This window comes from Paramormyrops kingsleyae, chromosome 18 (assembly GCF_048594095.1).
Source record: "Paramormyrops kingsleyae isolate MSU_618 chromosome 18, PKINGS_0.4, whole genome shotgun sequence".
NCBI lineage: Eukaryota > Metazoa > Chordata > Actinopteri > Osteoglossiformes > Mormyridae > Paramormyrops > Paramormyrops kingsleyae.
This window is the reverse complement of record NC_132814.1, coordinates 4,785,015-4,802,420: the sequence shown is the minus strand read 5'-3', so window position 1 is coordinate 4,802,420 and position 17,406 is coordinate 4,785,015. Positions and strand designations below refer to the sequence as shown.

Sequence of the window (17,406 nt, the reverse complement as noted above, 5' to 3'; positions counted from 1 at the left end):
GTTCCCCCCTAAAGGCAATATAGTGTGCTGTATACCGACCCCCCACCCTATCTCCCGAAACCAAGATAAGCATCCTGCTTACCGATCTAATGGCCCAGATGAGCATCCTGGCTTTTTTTTTATGAGCCCAAGTTATTTATGGTAAAGTTAGGTTTTACAGGGGATCGTTAAATAACATGTTCGTGCAGTTTAGTAACATTTGGGGTGAATCATGGACGATTGATCTGAATTTCAGGATGATCAGTCCACACGCGATCAGAATTAATCCACAATTACAACCTCCCAGAATATTATAGTAAAGGATTAATTCCATGTCACGTGGGTGACGTAATCGTCCGCGAATTCATCCTAATACAGTTTTAAAGCAGCCCACTGCGCATAGTGACGTCGGAATGACGTCTTTAATATGTCGTTTTTGGACGTCCAATTTTGGTCCACTGAAGGGGTTGTTTTGTAACGCCAGGCGACGTCTTTTTTTGACGTCTAATGAACGTCTAGTATTGACGGCCGTGGGACCTCCATGTATGGGCTATTTATAGTCCAAATGCGGTCGTTGTGGACGTCTTATAATACCAAAAGCAGACTAATTTTAGACATTGTGTATGTCGTGTCTCGACTAAATTCATATATAAATGAACAATTTCACCATGCTTTCAATTAAAACTTAAATTTAAATAACGTATTGCTGCGACGGGTAGATGGAGGTATCGCGAGCAGACACTACTCTGTCGGGGAACAGCCACTCAATTAATAATCCGTACAAGGATTACATCAGGCACCCAAAGAGCACCAAACATAATTATACGTAAGAAACACAAAGTTGTCAGACAACGAACTGTAAGACGCATCCACGGTGGGACATTTATGTAAGCTAATTATACACGAGGATCAGACCGGGTACACACAAGACACATGTAAACACATGCGCAACAATAAGGAATGACCTATTAACAATAACAGCAACAACACAACAATGGCTATTTACAACTGCACGCGGGGCATGCTGGGACATGAGCCCCGCCGGTGCTACAGTGTATACAACAGAACAGTACAGAGCTAAAGTATCATGAAAAGTAAAAAACATAATTTAGCCTTAACCTGGTTTAGCAAGATGGATGTTAATTTGTTCGACCGGGCATCAAGATTTTGAAATCCCGCGTTCTGCACGTGCACAAAAGTGTCCGCGAGGGACGTGGATAAAACTGTTACAGCTGCTCTGCACTACTCAGTTTTCACATGGTTTTCAGAACGAACATAAAAAACAATGCACGATATAATTTATTGTCATATCAGCGCAAATGCACATAAAATACGTACGCATTGGCATAATAAATCATGTTTGTTTCGAAATAATCATCTGTATTCACATTTATTATGTTGATAACAACAATGTTGATATTTGTAAATAAAACTATATTTCCTGCACCTGTCATAGTCGTCCAAATAACGTAAAAAAAATTACGTTCAAATGTTGAATGTCATATTGACGTGCAAGTTGGGTCATGGATGGACGTTCAAATTGTGGACCTAGTTTGGACGTTGTATAGATGTCCAGAATTAGTCATGGACTGACGGACCTAATATAGACATGATCTGCACGCCTATCCGACGTCCAATGTTTAGTGGGAGGGGTCTCAAACTGCAGTTACGGGGGGCCAGAGCCCTGTGTAGCTTAGTTCTTTCCCTGTTCCATCACAAGTGATTCAGCTCAAGAGCTGTGTGGTAATTAGCACAAGGAGTTGAATCAGGTGTGTCATGAGGGGAAACACAAAAATGTGCTGGGCTCTGGCCCCCAGGACTGGAATTTGAGACCACTGATTTAGTGTTATCTCGGTCGTTCTGCTGGCTAGTTTTGGAAATACCGGCCATAGAATTGTTGTGCTTCTCTCAAATATAATGGATAATGGGACTGAATGGCATTTTTTCTGTGTTTGTTAAAGCAGTGAACGTAAAGGGGTGAACTGCCCCTTTAAGGCTAGCGGCGGTTTAGGGGCTGGACAGTCTTTGTACTCAAGTGTTTCTCAGACTCATTCTGCAAACCCATGTGGAAGTAGAACTGTCAGTGAACAGAATGCTAAACATTGGCTTATAGTGGGGCAGCACAGAAAGACACTCATGCCATTGGTGGAGACCGGAGGCCATGATGGAGCTGACCAGCCATTTGCAGAGCATGTCACCTCATTTTCTTGTGTCCCACACAGCCAGACTGAAACCTGATCAGCTTTACCCAGTTTGTAATTGGCTGTCGAGGATCTCTCTCTCTCTCTCTGGCCCCCACCATGCAACAAACTTTCTTTTCCCTCCTCTTTCAGTCCATTCCTTCTTTCCATCCAGCTCAGCCACCCTCTTGGACTCTCCATGGACGCGCTGGCCGTGCCAGAAGACCGGCGGAGAGGCTGGTATCTTTCGCTCATGGCTCCCAACACCAAGGGTCCCAGGTTCGCCTGGCTGGACCCATCTCGGCTTTATTGCAACCACCAGGTGGGCAAACACAGACTCTTCCACAGTGCTGTGACGACTAATGCCACTCGTGAGTTGGCTCTGCTAGTGTACAATGGCTCCTTATGTATCTGCTTGGCTGTAATCCCAGGTCAAGTCAAATTCGTAGCATGGACTGCAGGCCAGAAACAAAGCCTCTCGTTCAGCGGTCAGCTGTCCAACGTGTGTTTGCGATAGAACGGCTCTGGGAGTTCGGGTTCGACCCAAGTTTGCACAAACTCAGGAATGTTCTGCTCTTTTGGGCTGGTTGGTTTCGAGGATGGGAGTCAGGGTCAGACTCGGCTCCAGTCACATCCGTCTGCTTTGGATTCCCGTCTAGGCTCTCTCTGACTGTGTGACGGACCTACTTCAGCCTTTCCAAAACACGTCCATCGATCTGGTCGCCGGGATCGATGCCATGGGGTTTATTCTAGGTGAGACGGGCCCTGATCACCATTTGCTTGTAAGGCCTTTGACCTACAGTAACTTGTATAGCTTATCCTATAACACTGCATGCCTTAAAACACAACTAAGTGCAGTGGACCTTCACTCCCAGCCAGGTCTGCGGGCTCAAGCACGCCAGTGTGCAGAGGGGCTTTCAGCAGCCACGGAGGGAAGGTCCCATGGCTATTTTTACCACAGATCAGCTGACAGGGCAGGACATACAACTACCTCTGAGCCAATTTTAGAAAGTGTTACAGTCACAGGACAGATTTAATCATCAGAGTCTGAACCTGGCTTAAGATCAACACACCTGGATTCAGCAGGTCTGGCTCGGCACTGCTGGAACCAGGGGCTTGTTATAAAACAAACTTTAGGAAAAGTTGGTTTTCATTGTACTTATTGATTCAGCTCTAGAATCTATGGAATGCTGATTTAGCTTTAATTCATTTCTAGAGGACATCATAAATTCAAGTATAACTAGTCAGAGTGTAAATTCATGATATCAGAAACTTGACTAACTGGAAAACATGCATATTATTGATATCAGAAATTCAGTTTTAAATAGTTAAAATGTCATTTCTTGATACTAGATTAAATTCAATGTCTGATGAGATTCAAAACGTTTTTCTCATTTATTTCAATGGGAGTTGGATTTTGAACTAGTTAGAATGTCAGTTAATTAGTTGAAAATATTATGTCTGATATCGGTAATTCAGTTGTAACTAGTTATAATTCAGTTTTCAGTATAGCTAGTTACAATCGAATTCCTGATATATGAAACTGGTATTTTAACTAGTCACAATTGAATTCCTGATATTAGAAACTGGCATTTGAACTTGTTTGATTTCCAGCTACCATTAAAATGAATCTCACTAGCTAAAACAGAATGTCTGATATCAAGAATTGGCATTTTAGCTAGTTAAAACTGAATTTCTGATATCAATAATACACATTTTATCTAGTTAGAACTAAATTCGTGACATCCTCTAGAAAGTAATTAAAGCTTGCCATAACAACCTTGTCTTCACACAACTTCCAGCAAAAGCCTTAGAACTATGGAGTTTTCTAATAATGGATTTCTTCACCAATAATATTTTGGAACCCATTGATTTGTTTTGAAGGGTCACTCACCTACCCTGCACCCCCCCCCCCCCCCCAGGCTCAGCCATAGCCACCCGCCTGGGTAGGGGCTTCCTGGCTATCCGGAAAGCGGGTCACCTCTGCATACAGACGAAGGAGCAAGCCTACAAGGACTACTCCAGCTGCCAGAAGCTCATGGAGGTGCGTCTGGACGTGCTAAGAGCAGGTGACGCCCTTTCACTCTCACACCTTTCATCTTAAAACACACACTCTCCAGCAGGGAGAGTTATCTCTTATAAAAGTCAAGTCTACACCAGCATCACCTGTCACTGTGTAACTGCCAGTACCACTCTGGCAGATTGATGGTTTTCAAAGCCCATATAATGAATTGCTTACCAGCTTAATAGAATTGAGTAAAGGTACACTGCCCCACAAAGGCCAAACACTGTAACTACATATAGTCAAAATTGAGTTTGACCGAAACTGGGTTTCTTAGGCTCTGTTTTATCTTGTGACAAAATATCTTATACATCTTACTATGCTTGGTGTTGAGGAAAACAGAGTGTGATCATTACAGTAACTACGAAAGGCACACTAAAATCAAGGCAAAACAACCCTTTTCCTTAGTTTGTGTTAGCGTAGTAATTATTTTTTGCCTTGGTCGTGCAGTATAATCACAAAACGCATGGCAATATTTAATGCAGTTATGTGTGTGGAGAATGTTCAGCTGGGAATGAATTAGCAATTAGTCGGGGAAAGGAAGGATTATGGGTGAATCTCAAAATGCCTACTTGACTAACTTATGCTGTCATGCACCCGTTTTACGTCATCTTCCATCGCCGAAGACCAGTTCCAGTGCTAAGAACACAAGTGCAGAGGATGGTAAAAATCCCCGGATGTTGTTCTTGCTCCATCCCAAATGTAAACATCAGTCGCATCCTCGCCAAACAAGACCAATCCCATGATTCACTGCACCCCAAGTTTGTTCTTGGGAGGCAAGTTAGCAAGATCGGTCTTGCCAAGACCACAAGTATGGTCTTTGTGTTCTTGGTATTGAGATTCACCCATGTGTCAGGGCAGGCAGCATGTGGAGAGGATAGATTACAGATGTACAGACACAAACCCGGAGTGTGCAACAGACACAGGGCAGGACGCGCCAATGCAATAACACACACGGCCCTTGCATGCCAGGCCTGAATGTGCTGCTCGTGGACCAGTGGATCGAGACCGGAGGCACCATGAAGGCGGCCATCGCCCTGGTGGAGAAGCTGGGAGCCACCGTCGCTGGTGGGTTTTCATGGCAGTGTATCTAAAAGTTTAGTTTATCCTGGACCGGTTCTGAGGTTCCTGAGGCGATGTACTGAACACACTAGCCCTTGTCTGCCCCCTACCTCGCCATCTGTGATCCCTGTCTCCCTTTGTGTGTGTGTACGACCCCCTTCCAGGCGTAGCTGCCATCGCCATCGAGAACAGCAATGGGGGGCGTTGGATCAAAGACAACTACACGTCGTCACACTGTGTGCCGGATGAGCTGCAGGCCCAGATCGACAGGCAACAACTGGACTCCTTCCAGAGCTTTGGCAGCAGGGGCAGTGCCAATGAGCCAGAGGGCATGTCTTCTCCCGTGGGCGGGAGCCTGATCTCCACATTATGAGCTAGAATGTTCACCATATCTGCTCAGCTTCCTGCTTCCTGCTAGGATTTTACCTTGAGATTCTATTCTATGCTTTACCTGTACTTCCTCAAAGTGACAGGAAGGGGGCACTGTTGGTGCTCTGCTGATCAGCATCACCCTCTATGTAAGCAGCCTGCGGTCCTGTTCTATGACTGTTTTGGAGGCAGTGAATTTCTGCTCACCTTGGTCCTGCTGGGTTTATTCCATTAACTAGTGGGAGTCTGTTTCTTATTAAACAATGTAACATGGTTGTCTGCAAAAACAAATATGCCATTGTTTTTCAGTGATAACGATTTAACATTTTGAGAAGGCTTTTTAGGACATAAACTCGAATAACCTTGATTTTAAGCTCAACAGGCAAATAAAGTGAAAAGAACGTATGATTCCCCGGTGAACCAGACAAGCTCTGTCCTGCGATGTTATTTTATAGTGGGAGTTTGTACGATGAATTTTGCGAAGACACCCTGTGGATGATCTCAACCACGCATGGAGTTGCAGAACGTGTAGGAGTGAAATAACTGCTGTCATGGTTACAGGCAGCCCTGTATTTTGAAGGGGCACATTATGCATCCCCTGCTGCAGGCCAATGCAGCCCTGACATGAAAGGGTTACAGGAAATCACATGCTCCCCTATCTGTGCAAAACACACTGTCACAAGCATGAATGCATGCCTGCCCTGTGCACTGATCATACAAAGGCTGGGCTCTATGCCTCAGACACAGAACCTCCCAAGGGTGTTGAGCTGTAGTGGTGAGGAGGGGGAAGGGGGAGTTCAAGGCTGAAATGCTGATAGTAATTCCCTCTTCTCTGACTTCCCTTCGTAGCACGTTCATTTTCCAGTGCTGACTGCCAGGGCCTTGTGGCGGCAGACATCTTGAACGTGACTGACTGAAGACTGACCGCTTCTCCTCATCACTGACAGCAGGGGGCCTGCTTCTTCAGCTTGATGTCCACATTGTCCGAGTTGCTTGTTATACCTGTCAAAAGATGGGGAGAATTCCAAAACAAGAAGGCTCTCTCACGCTCTTTACGGACCATTAAAGCCGCGATTAAACTGTGCGGCAGCCTGATGCACTCGGCCAGGCTTTGCGCGGGCGATGGCAGCACTCACGGACGATGTCGCCAACGCGCCGGGACTCCGTCTTCTCCAGCTCGCCGAGTATGCTGGCTTCAAAGGTGAGCGATGCCACGCGGAAGAAGAAGTCCCTCACACTCTCCCCTGCAATTTCAACCAGCGAGATGGTTATCTGGCTATTTAAACAGACTCCTCCTTAGGGAACACGTAGGACTTGCACATGTTCCTAGAACTCCACTGCCCTTCCTTCTCTTCTGGCTGTAGTGTAAGTGCCCTCTACAGGCTAACTTAAGTTAGTAAACTGTGTGAACAGGCGATCCTGGGAAGCACCGTGTGGCTCAGTGGGTAGGGGCAGGGGTGGACAGTTCAGATCCTGAACGTAAAAATCCAGACCAATATTTTTTTCCAACCAACCAGTTCAGCATAAAGAGTCACAGTCACAGAGTGCTCAGCTGGTTGGTTGAAACAAAATCTTGGTCTGGATTTTTACTTTCCCAAAACCAGAACTATCCACCTCTGTTTAGGACTCTGTGCCCATCATCAGAAGGTCGCAGAATCCTGGGGCCGACAGACCGATGCCGGTGTTGGGATCCAGGTCAAGGCCCTTAATCACCAATTGTTTCAGGGTCACTGCTTGCTGGCTATCAGCCTTTCACTTTGACCCCCAAATCTGCTCTCAACTGTATGTTTGCTTGTGTCTCATGGAGAGCAAGATGAGGTACGCAAAAAAAAAGAATCATCTCTGGGGTAAACCGGGAGAAATATATTTATAAAAGGTCCTGTGTTCATAGGTGAAAGCCCTGCAAAGCACACAGATAAAAGTATAAATTTCCTGCATACGAATGAATGGAGTCCACCGACCTGACAATGCCGACACAGCCCAGTATTCTGCTTTAATCTCTTCCGCCAGCTTGATAGCTTCCTGTTCAATCTCGGAGAACTCATCCGGAGGCTGTGTCGGTGGGGTGGAGGACAGGGACGAAAGACCCAAGAAATAAAACCCCAGACGTTCAGATCTGCAGAGAAACATGTCAGGACCAGGGCGACGGCTTCTCCAGAGGCCTCACCCGCAGGTCCTTCTTGGTGCCCACCAGGAAGAGAAGCATGCTGGAAGGATCGTTCTCCTTCATTGCCTCCTCCAGCCACTGCCTGGGGGGACGCGGAGAAAAGGCGCTCGGTCAAGCGTCTGGCACCCCCCAAGCATGCAGGAGAATGGGGAAAAAAGGTCACTCTGCTCCTACCTCGCATGGTCCAGAGAAGCTGCGTTGTTCACGTCAAACACAATTATCATGGCTGGGCAAACAAAGGGGAGATTGTTAGGAATCTAAATCAAACAAGAAACGTCCAGTTCCTCTTTCCCAGAGGCTCTGGTTTTGAACAGCAACCCATGCTGCGCTACAAAATGGGATCTTCAAGAAACAAAATGTCTACAGCTACTTTCAGATTTATCTGCTGGACATGATCTTCGTAAGCTCCAACAAACCCTTGTCCCCCCAAAAAGTAACTGTCCAGAGGTGGAAACTTCAGGTCCAGACAATACTAATCCAGACCAAGATTTTGTTTCAACCAACCGGTCGAGTCTAAAGAGTCACAGTCACAGAGTACTCAACTGGTTGGTTAAAACAAAACCTAGATCTGTATTTGTACTTTCTGGACTTGAACTTTCCACTTCTGCCTACCTCTAAATATAAGTTTATCAAATATCCAACAACTTTAAATTAAGACACCAAAATGTTAATGGTTTTATGGATCATTTTGCACACCCTACAGTAGCAGGCAAACGGCACTGAGGTTTCACTGATTTATACATTTATGGGCATGCTGTGACTCAGAGGCAGAGCCGATGGAGGGCCTCCCTGAAAGGGGGAAGGACAGCCTCCTACCCTGAGCTCCTCTGTAGTAAGTGGAGGCGATGCACTTGAACCTCTCCTGGCCAGCCGTGTCCCACCTGAAGGGGAATAAGGCTGTGGTGAGAGTGGTCATGTGGGAAATTCCTTGGAGGTTTCCAGAATCTGTACATTCACAGCCAGCACTTGACCAGGATCGTATTTACATGAGATCAGAGGATATTTTGGTATTTTTCCTTGTACCCTTGGCCACTTGTTTGCGATTCCCTCTGAAAATATCTACGGTAAACTGCTGTGCAGCACCAATCATGTGAAAATGGCTTATTCAGTGCATGAAGTTTGTGAACTGACTCACAGCTGCAGGCTGAAGGGAACGCCCAGCACTTCAAACCTTTCCATCCCAAAGTCCACCCCTATGGTCGCTTTGTAGCCCTTGTCAAAGGTGTCCCTGCAGAACCTGGTGGGAGGACAGAGAGCCCGCAATGTGTGTTCAGACATGGCAATGTTGGCTCAGTCGAATGCCAACCAGATAAAAACAGTACAGGATACTTTATTCCAGTGTTTCTCAATGCGGTCCTTGGGGAGCCACAGTCGGTCCATGTTTTTGCTCCCTCCCAGCTCCCTACCAGGACCTTGGAGGGATCAAAAATGTGCACTGCATGGCAGACTCCGAGGACTTGGTTGAGGAACACTAGTATTTTTTAGTTTTTCAGCAAGCGATACTTCCTGTTTAAAATTGTTGTTTCTTTCAAAAGATTCATTGGGTGACCAGATAACCCATGTCGGGGAGGACACCTTGAGCTACTTCAGGTTTTACAAACTACTTTAAAACTGAAAGGCTCCTGTGCTTGGATAAATATTTCAGTTCTTCTTGTACTTTGACTGGTTTGAAAGACTCATCTAGCTGTTTCACATTAACATTAGTGACACATGCATGATTATAGGAAACTGACCAATAAACACATTACAAGATTTTAATGCTCAAGTGAAAGCCAGGTCCATTTAATTGAAATGGTAGTTTTCAAATCCTGTCCTAGCTCAAAGGGTACGTTCACACTGCAGGAATTAATGCTCAATTCTGATTTTCTGCTCAGATCGGATTTTTTGTTTGCCTGTTCACATTACTCTTTTTAATGTGGGCAATATCAGATTTCATTGTGAACGGTTCACTATACTGAACTGGTCCACGTGCGCACAAAACCACAAAAACGCAATGAAGCGCATGCGCAAAAACAAAGGCGTCACTTGATTCGAAAACTGCCCGGTTACGATATGAACCTTCCAGTTTTGCCTGAACAGATTTATCTCCCCAAATACTTATTAAATCCAGCACCTCACTGTCCCTCCACTGGCCAGCTTCTGTGCTCTCCTCCATGTTTGACACTCTGACAGAGACATATGGTGACTTCCGCCTGAGCAGAATTGTGACTAATGTCGATCGAGAGTGACGTAAAAGTCGTATGAATTCCGATTTCGCTGTTCAGATTGAGGTTGTATTGCAAAAAAATCAGACCTGTATCCGATTTGTGACCACATACTGAAGTTGCCCAAATCGGAATTGAAAAAATTGGATTCCGTGTGATTCATGCTGTTCACATTGTCATGACAAAATGCGATCTGAGTCTCATATGAGCAAAAAATCGGACTTGGGCCGCATTTGTCCTGCAGTGTCAACGTAGCCAAAGTGTCCTCCCTGACATGGATTATCTGGTTACCCTAAAGATTCATCAGTGCAGAAGATCAACATGAGCACTGCTTACAGATTTACCCATTTATACAAGTGGGAGTTTGGATCACCTGAAATGTCCCACATTCTGAAAATGAAAGCATTTTGTTATAGGTCTACTTCCTTAAGCACCATGTTAGAGGCATTTCCGAAACAATTATCAGGAAGTGAGACAATCACCGTAAGCTAATCCTCAACAGTAGCATGGCGCTAATGTGACATGCTACAGAGAAGCCATCGATATAGCCAGAGATCAGGTTAATTTAAGTTTTCTTCACTCACTGAGTCTGTTTTGGCTGTTTTTCTCTCCTCATTTATCTGGCTTGAGCCTTAGTTACCTCATATTTTCCCCCCCTTTTCCATTTCATCACTACCATTAGAAGTTAAACATACGCGCCATTGCCTTTTGCTCACCTGCTAATGAGGCAGGTCTTTCCCACAGCCACATCACCCACCACGATGACCTTGGAGATGGTAAACCTGCAGGGCAGGGTCACAGACATGGCAGGAGGGTTACCAAAGCACCCTGCTGCCCAGGAAGGGCACGAGAGGGCACGAGAGCTCACCCTGCCCCGGTCAGCCTCTGCTCATGGCAGGCGCTCGTCACCTTGCCGTCAAAGCTGTCATTGGTGTGCAAAGCTGCCTCTTTTGTGAAACACTGGGGGGCAAAGCGACAAGTTGGTGACTGAACTCTGGCCCCAAGTCTCTCTACTCCTAATACATTATGGATCAAAGGTGGGGGGGGAGCCTTAGTGAAGATGCTATTCAGTTTAATCAGTGTAGAATACAGGAGTGAAATCACAAAACCAGGGATCAGAGGAATCTGTAGGTCGGGGTGGAAGGGTAATCACAGCAGAATGGGGGGAAAAGGTCACATCTGAGACGAGGGGTGCTGTTAGAGATTTTGGGCCCCCAACCATAATTACGTTCCAAATTTATCAGGGCCCCCATCACTTAGGGCCTCTGGAATCATTCTGACATATTCTTGGGGGGGTATTATGGTAATACAGTATACCGTGGTATTTTGGCTGTGCCGTGATACTTTGGGATCTTGCCAACTTGTTGCTAGGCAATTAGTATTGTGGGGTACCCCCCCCCCCGTCACAACAATTTCAAAATACCAAAATAGCTGTGTTTTTGAAAATAATGCCGGCATACTGTGATTATACCTTGGTATAATGTCTGGATGGTATGATGGCATGAGAAATCAGATATTCTTTTCATATTGTTTCAGATTCTTCAAACAAAATGAAAATCCATGTCAAATATCATTATAGAATGATAAACTTTTAACGGGTTACCGGAGGGAGCTGGGTGATGATACGATCTTTTCGGATAGGAGGTAGTGTGTTCATGGTGGGTATGCCTCAGGCTGGCGATACAGATTCAGCTTGCTGGGTCAGGAAGCGTTCTCGACTGGAGTCTTATCTGTGAAAGAAAAAACACTCAGTTTTACCTGGACAGCCCTTTCTACACCCTCTGACATTAATCTTGTAAATGATGATCTACTTACACAAAAATGTTCTGAGGGAAGAAAGAAAAATGATTGGTTCAGAGAGATAACTAATCAGATTGTAGAGGAGGTGGGTCCAAGCAACTAGGGGAGGCAGGACCAACCAATCTGATGTCTTAGTCCCGTCTCCTCCTCTACAATTTGATTAGTTATCTCTCTGAACCAATCATTTTTCTTTCTTCCCTCAGAACATTTCTGGGTAAGTAAAACTCCCATGAACTAGATGGTTGCATGTGTGATATCCAGGAAAAAAAAGCAGATTGAGGAAAATATCCTTCCATATAAAGTCTAACATTTCAAGACACATAAGTATATCACATGTCACTATGAGATGGTCACGTGTCACCTTCCGAAAGTTCAGCACTGAGGACTCTTCATAGAGACACTTTCACAGAGCTGCAGTTTAGTCCTGTAAATAATCCAGAGCCATTTTGAGCTCTCAGCCGTTGGTCACATGTTACCTACCCATCACAACTACACTACTGCCATTGTTGTTCAATATACCAACTCAGTGATATTGCTGCTAATCAGAGAAGAAAGCAGCTACTAAATGGCATTTAGTAATTGTCATGTGCTTCTTCTTTCGTGTGCCAAGACCCACCTAGTAGGAGTGCAATCATAGTTGCTTTACTTGAAAAACAAATATGGTTATTGGTGATTAATTGATTCCCTTTTACTTGACCTGCCAAAGTGGATCTAGCAAATTTTTTTTTAATGTTGGCTCAACCCTCAAAACAAATCATACGTGTGTGTTCAGGTTTATCAAACCACCTAACAATCTGTGTACACTGTATATTAAATGAATGAATATTTGCCATTTGTACAAGTACGAGTACAAGTACATATGAATTCTTTGATTTTCATATTCCCCATCTTGCTGTGCATGAGCAACACAGACACACATGTATGAATGTAGGTTACAGGTGTAGGTTCTAAGATTACAGTGAAGATAGTATCCAACAATCCTGAAGCGGTTAAGGGCCTTGCTCAAGGGCCCAGTTGTAATATGATTACTCTGCGTGCCCCCTAAGTTTCCAACACACAATGTTACGGAAAGGCACAGTTCCTTAACCTGCTTAATATAGATACCGAGAAGTAAAAAAACAACAACAAAAACATCTAAATGCCAAAAGTAGATTTTTCATTCTGAATTCACCGTCAAATGCTTACTTCGTGAAATTCTATTTATTGAATGTTTCTATGTATAACCACATATGCTTTACATGATATGTATGCGTATATATATGTGCGTTTAGGAAATTATATGGAATTCATTTCTTAATAGTGTTACAAAGTTTTGTTGAGGTAATTAAAGCACATGACTCGCTAGTCTCAAATTTCGAGAGAATTAAAGATGATTAATGACCAACAGGTCATTCGTGTGATTACGTGAGCAACTGATGTCGGTGAAGGAAGTTGGGCGTTTGCTTCTGTTTCTTTAAAACAAATATAAAAGCCAAGACAACATATGTATGCATGCATCAAATATACAGAAAAAGCTATGCAAGCGAATAAGAAGACACTCTCAAGTAGATAAATACGGTTAGTGATGTGACATCATCTTGCAAAGCGATATGTTTAATAATCATGTGGTATAGTAGTTATCAATTACGAATTTCACATAAGTCCGTATCTCATGGACTACATACCTCAGACAGTACATCCTCCCATTTCATGACAACGTGACAACGAGAAATATTTTATCCCGTTTGGTTAAAAAAATCTCATTCCATAAATCAATGATACGTGGACTTGTTCGGAGTATAAGTTTGTCGGAATTTGATGAGGATCCAGCAGAAGTGAATATCTTATTTTTCCCAAGTCATGACACAGCGCTGCCAAAAAACACACTGCCGCGAACATATGACTCGAATTAAGCCCAAGAGTGAGTCAACCTGCCTTAAACAGAAGACAAAGCAAGCAAACCCATCATGAAGCACGGCAGAAGATGTAAGGTGCCATTGCGCCCCCTAAAGACAGATATCTGCTAATGCTTGGATATGCCAGTAACTTAGTAAGATTTGGCGGCACAGTGCGAATCGGATTCTATCTCTGTGGAAATCTGTGACTACATGCTATTTAAACACTTGTATTTTTAAGCATACACCAGTTCTATAAAATAGTTGCACTGTGGAATTGTAACAATCCTAAAACAAGAGTTCGTGTTGTAAAAGTCGGTTTAATATGGTTTGCTGAGATAATATCATGATCTACACTCCAGAACGCGATTCGCGGAATTCGTTCAGGCAGAAATGTAGAAAAATGCAGAATACTACATGTGTTCCAGTTCCGTACTACAGCTCCCATAATCCTGTGGTTGGCTTTATCCCGCGATACTTCGTCCTTTTTTCGACCCCTGTGAATATACCAAAGGAAACCCCGTTTGTTCGTTCTTTCCCAAGATGGCCCCGAAGGCGAAGAAGGAGGGTTTGTAATGCTTCTCCATTTAAGTCCGAAAAAAAAGCTATAAAAATCTTCTAAGTTTATGTTGAACTAAGTTGACTGTATATTTTGATGAATAGCCTTGCTATAATGGAGAAATATTGACCACAGTGTCTAAGTTTTAATGTGTGGAGGTGTTCATTTTGAGCACCGTGTGAGGCTAGCGTTGTTGCTAACGTTAGCCGCGTTACATTGCTGGGAGCTTTATCGCAAAATAGAAGATAGGGGTCTAATAATATGTACTGGTAAAGTCCTTCACGTTTTCCGTTAGCTTGCCGATATACTTTGGGTGTGTTTTTGATCGTGCTTGCTAGCTGGTTGCTGTACTTGTCATCGCTGGTTTGTGGCCTTCTGCTCCACGTGAAGGACCGCGGCGGCACCGCGTTGGTAACATTACGCGGTGCGGTGAAATGAAGGCTGCCTATTTTTTCGTGTTTTTGTGAAGCAGTTTTAAAGAACATAATTGTTTAATGAAGGTGGCTATCGGACTCCATGCAGTTGAGAATGTAGATAAGATTGCGGCTTAATTTAATATTAATGTCTGTTCCTGGTTTCAAAGTCATGTTCTGGCTTGTGTTTTCTCTAAGTCAGTCGTGGGTCGAGGCGGGCAATGCATAAGATGTTCTTAATGAACAAAGCATGACGTACTGATTTAAACCTTATTTCTGATGCACCACGTAGATCCACGTGTTATAAATCTATTCGTCGAACGCCTCAAATTTTTTGTTTGAAGTTGTCATAGTAGTTCCATTAGACTGTTTCAAGGTCCCAGCTCTGAATTTAATTTGTAGTATCGTATTTATTTCATGGGGCTAACTCGAATTTCTTCGCATTTTTTGCTCTGAGCGCTGGGTTGTTGGTAGTAGCCTCACGCTGCTGTTTGTCCCCTGTTATCACGACCTGCAGTTGTACCGGCCAAGACAGAGGCCAAGTCCAAGGCCCTGAAGGCCAAGAAGGCAGTGCTGAAGGGTGTCCACAGCCACCGGAGGAAGAAGATCCGCACTTCTCCCACTTTCCGACGACCAAAGACCCAGCGTCTGAGGCGGCAGCCTAAATATCCCAGGAAGAGCGCTCCTCATAGGAACAAGTATGTACTGTTTGTCGTTTTGGATCATCAAGTAGAGGTGGAGATAGAGGTTCCACCTGTGGGTTCTGGTCGGGTTACAGTTGCATCTCCTTGGGGTTATCTGCTCAGGTGCAAGTGATGGTCACTAGCGATCAAAGCATGACTTGCTGTGATTAAAGCTTTTTTGAAACTGATGCATCTTGAGCTCTTTGTTTAGACTTAATCACTTACTGGGGTGACCTTATCTCTGTTATATATATCTGAGGATATTCCCACCTGGTGGTGTTGATTTCCTAGGTGGATGGCCGCCTGCATCTGGACCTGTAACTCCCCCAGCAAAGCATATTTGTCTCTGCCGCCCTCTGTAGGTTGGACCATTATGCCATCATCAAATTCCCCCTGACCACTGAGTCAGCCATGAAGAAGATCGAGGACAACAACACCCTGGTGTTCATTGTGGACGTCAAGGCCAACAAGCATCAGATCAAGAATGCGGTGAAGAAACTGTACGACATCGACGTGGCCAAAGTTAACACGCTGATCAGGTGAGCTTCTGATTAGCCATCGGTTTTTAACAAGAAAATGTTTGAAATGGAAAAAGCCACAAAACTACCTGGCTGCCCCTGTGAATGATGTACACTTTAAGTGTCTGAAACGTGATGCTTTCAAAGGAACCACTGATGCAGAGGAATGTTATTGCAGATGTAATGCTGCGGATTCAGATGTAGTTTATGGAACGCTGGGTAGGTTTATGACAGTGACCTTTGCTTTCACCGTCTACAGGCCCGATGGCGAGAAGAAGGCATATGTCCGTCTTGCCCCAGATTACGATGCACTGGATGTTGCTAACAAGGTGGGTCCTCCCATTTGGTCACGCAGTGAACCCCATGGGTGCTTTTTATGGTGACTATGCTTAGTGTGTATTTTGTAGAAAGGCTTGGCCACACCAAGTTTGTCCTTTACTTTTCAGATAGGAAGATGCAGCAGTCATGTTTTGTTTTTATTTGACTTTATAGTGTTTGTGTGTCAATGTGTTCATTTCAATGCTACTGTGAGTGAGGGCATGGAATGGGAAGCCATAGCGTTTGTTCCACAAATAGTGGCATGTACATACAGACTGACCGTGGTCCCAGAAGCACTTCAGTGTTCAATGCCACTTCAGCATTTGTGTTCTAAGGCTTTGTATGTCTGTATTAAATCTGTCTCTGCAATGTATTTGTGCAAATGATGGAAATTTGTTGCATCTGAACCACTGTGATGCTTTCAAAGGAACCACTGATGCATGATGGGATATGCTGACCGAATGTCTATCCTGAAAGCATTAGCTAACCTTTCGCCTTTCTCCCTTTTCTTTTCAGATTGGCATCATCTAAACTGTTCATCGCTGAATGTACAGCAGAATAAACATTTATTAAAATACTGCCCTATTGTCCTCATTGCTTTTACTTTGATGCTTTCCTCAGTTTTTGTATTTTTTGTATTTCATGATGCATGATAAATTATTGTAAGAGGTAACAGTCAAATGTGATGATTAGGTGCCATATCAGAATGAAGAGGGGCTGTGTTCAGTGTTTCTTAATGACAATATGCTTTCAAGATTACGTCACATTCACAAGTGGCGGCATAGAGTTTTTGTGGCACAAAGAAATGCTCAGTTTATGGATTGGGCACATTATGTAAGTACTGCTTATGTTGTGAAGGTCACACCTGCAGGCTGTTGCTGGTTTTTGAAACTTTTGGTAGTATTGGGATATCAGTCTTGTTTGTTGATTGGTAGTTGCATGCTGCTGACAGGTTTGGGAAGAATGGTCACAGATTGTGCTAATTTCATAAACATTGATGTTGCAAGGATTGATTGTTAAGCTGGTGACAGTTTGGTTTTTATAGTATGATTTTCCGGGGAACTTTACCTGAGAAAACAGTCCACTTATGGTGAATTGGCACAGAGTCAGTGGGTAAGTGGTGTTTTCTGATTGGTTGTCATATCTTTAATCCATCTTTGGTGTTAGTTCACCTGTTAAAGGCTTTGCTTTTACTGTAATATTTACTGTAAGGTGTAT

At 44.0% G+C, this 17,406-nt stretch overlaps 3 protein-coding genes and 2 non-coding genes across 6 annotated transcripts; 4 read left to right on the top strand and 1 right to left on the bottom strand.

Moving 5' to 3' along the window:
- Positions 1–2,346: 2,346 nt before the first annotated feature.
- LOC111833080 (adenine phosphoribosyltransferase) lies at positions 2,347–6,080 on the top strand. 2 transcript variants are annotated; one of them, XM_023791013.2, is made up of 5 exons: positions 2,347–2,481; positions 2,819–2,912; positions 4,082–4,228; positions 5,194–5,289; positions 5,448–6,080. In XM_023791013.2, exons 1-5 carry the CDS (start codon positions 2,359–2,361, stop codon positions 5,654–5,656), a joined length of 669 nt encoding a protein of 222 aa, XP_023646781.1. In that variant the 5' UTR covers positions 2,347–2,358; the 3' UTR covers positions 5,657–6,080. The 2 variants fall into 2 exon arrangements, with proteins under 2 accessions (XP_023646781.1, XP_023646782.1); XM_023791014.2 differs by lacking the exon at positions 5,194–5,289.
- rab34b (RAB34, member RAS oncogene family b) lies at positions 5,861–14,077 on the bottom strand. Its single transcript, XM_023791012.2, has 11 exons — positions 13,488–14,077; positions 11,627–11,753; positions 10,892–10,983; positions 10,740–10,805; positions 8,955–9,056; positions 8,636–8,700; positions 7,994–8,045; positions 7,820–7,901; positions 7,614–7,704; positions 6,789–6,896; positions 5,861–6,654 (listed from the first exon to the last, which is right to left on the bottom strand). Exons 2-11 carry the CDS (start codon positions 11,678–11,680, stop codon positions 6,590–6,592), a joined length of 777 nt encoding a protein of 258 aa, XP_023646780.2. The 5' UTR covers positions 11,681–11,753; positions 13,488–14,077; the 3' UTR covers positions 5,861–6,589.
- A 99-nt stretch (positions 14,078–14,176) lies between these two features.
- On the top strand, positions 14,177–16,768 carry rpl23a (ribosomal protein L23a). Its single transcript, XM_023791016.1, has 5 exons — positions 14,177–14,265; positions 15,187–15,367; positions 15,715–15,891; positions 16,130–16,199; positions 16,705–16,768. Exons 1-5 carry the CDS (start codon positions 14,241–14,243, stop codon positions 16,717–16,719), a joined length of 468 nt encoding a protein of 155 aa, XP_023646784.1. The 5' UTR covers positions 14,177–14,240; the 3' UTR covers positions 16,720–16,768.
- On the top strand, positions 15,970–16,032 carry LOC111833086 (small nucleolar RNA SNORD42). Its single transcript, XR_002835669.1, has one exon. It is a non-coding gene; the product is annotated as a small nucleolar RNA SNORD42 (small nucleolar RNA).
- LOC111833085 (small nucleolar RNA SNORD42) lies at positions 16,565–16,630 on the top strand. Its single transcript, XR_002835668.1, has one exon. It is a non-coding gene; the product is annotated as a small nucleolar RNA SNORD42 (small nucleolar RNA).
- Positions 16,769–17,406: the final 638 nt, after the last annotated feature.

Coding starts and splice junctions, on each gene's coding strand:
- LOC111833080 (XM_023791013.2), top strand. CDS start 2,359: ATGGACGCGCTGGCCGTGCCAGAAGACCGGCGGAGAGGCTGGTATCTT. Junction 2,482..2,818: donor GGCTTTATTGCAACCACCAG/GTGGGCAAACAC, acceptor ATTCCCGTCTAG/GCTCTCTCTGACTGTGTGAC. Junction 4,229..5,193: donor TCTGGACGTGCTAAGAGCAG/GTGACGCCCTTT, acceptor CTTGCATGCCAG/GCCTGAATGTGCTGCTCGTG.
- rab34b (XM_023791012.2), bottom strand. CDS start 11,680: ATGAACACACTACCTCCTATCCGAAAAGATCGTATCATCACCCAGCTC. Junction 10,806..10,891: donor CAGAGGCTGACCGGGGCAGG/GTGAGCTCTCGT, acceptor CCTGCCCTGCAG/GTTTACCATCTCCAAGGTCA. Junction 7,902..7,993: donor GCTTCTCTGGACCATGCGAG/GTAGGAGCAGAG, acceptor GCGTCCCCCCAG/GCAGTGGCTGGAGGAGGCAA.
- rpl23a (XM_023791016.1), top strand. CDS start 14,241: ATGGCCCCGAAGGCGAAGAAGGAGG. Junction 14,266..15,186: donor CCCGAAGGCGAAGAAGGAGG/GTTTGTAATGCT, acceptor CACGACCTGCAG/TTGTACCGGCCAAGACAGAG. Junction 15,892..16,129: donor AAAGTTAACACGCTGATCAG/GTGAGCTTCTGA, acceptor CACCGTCTACAG/GCCCGATGGCGAGAAGAAGG.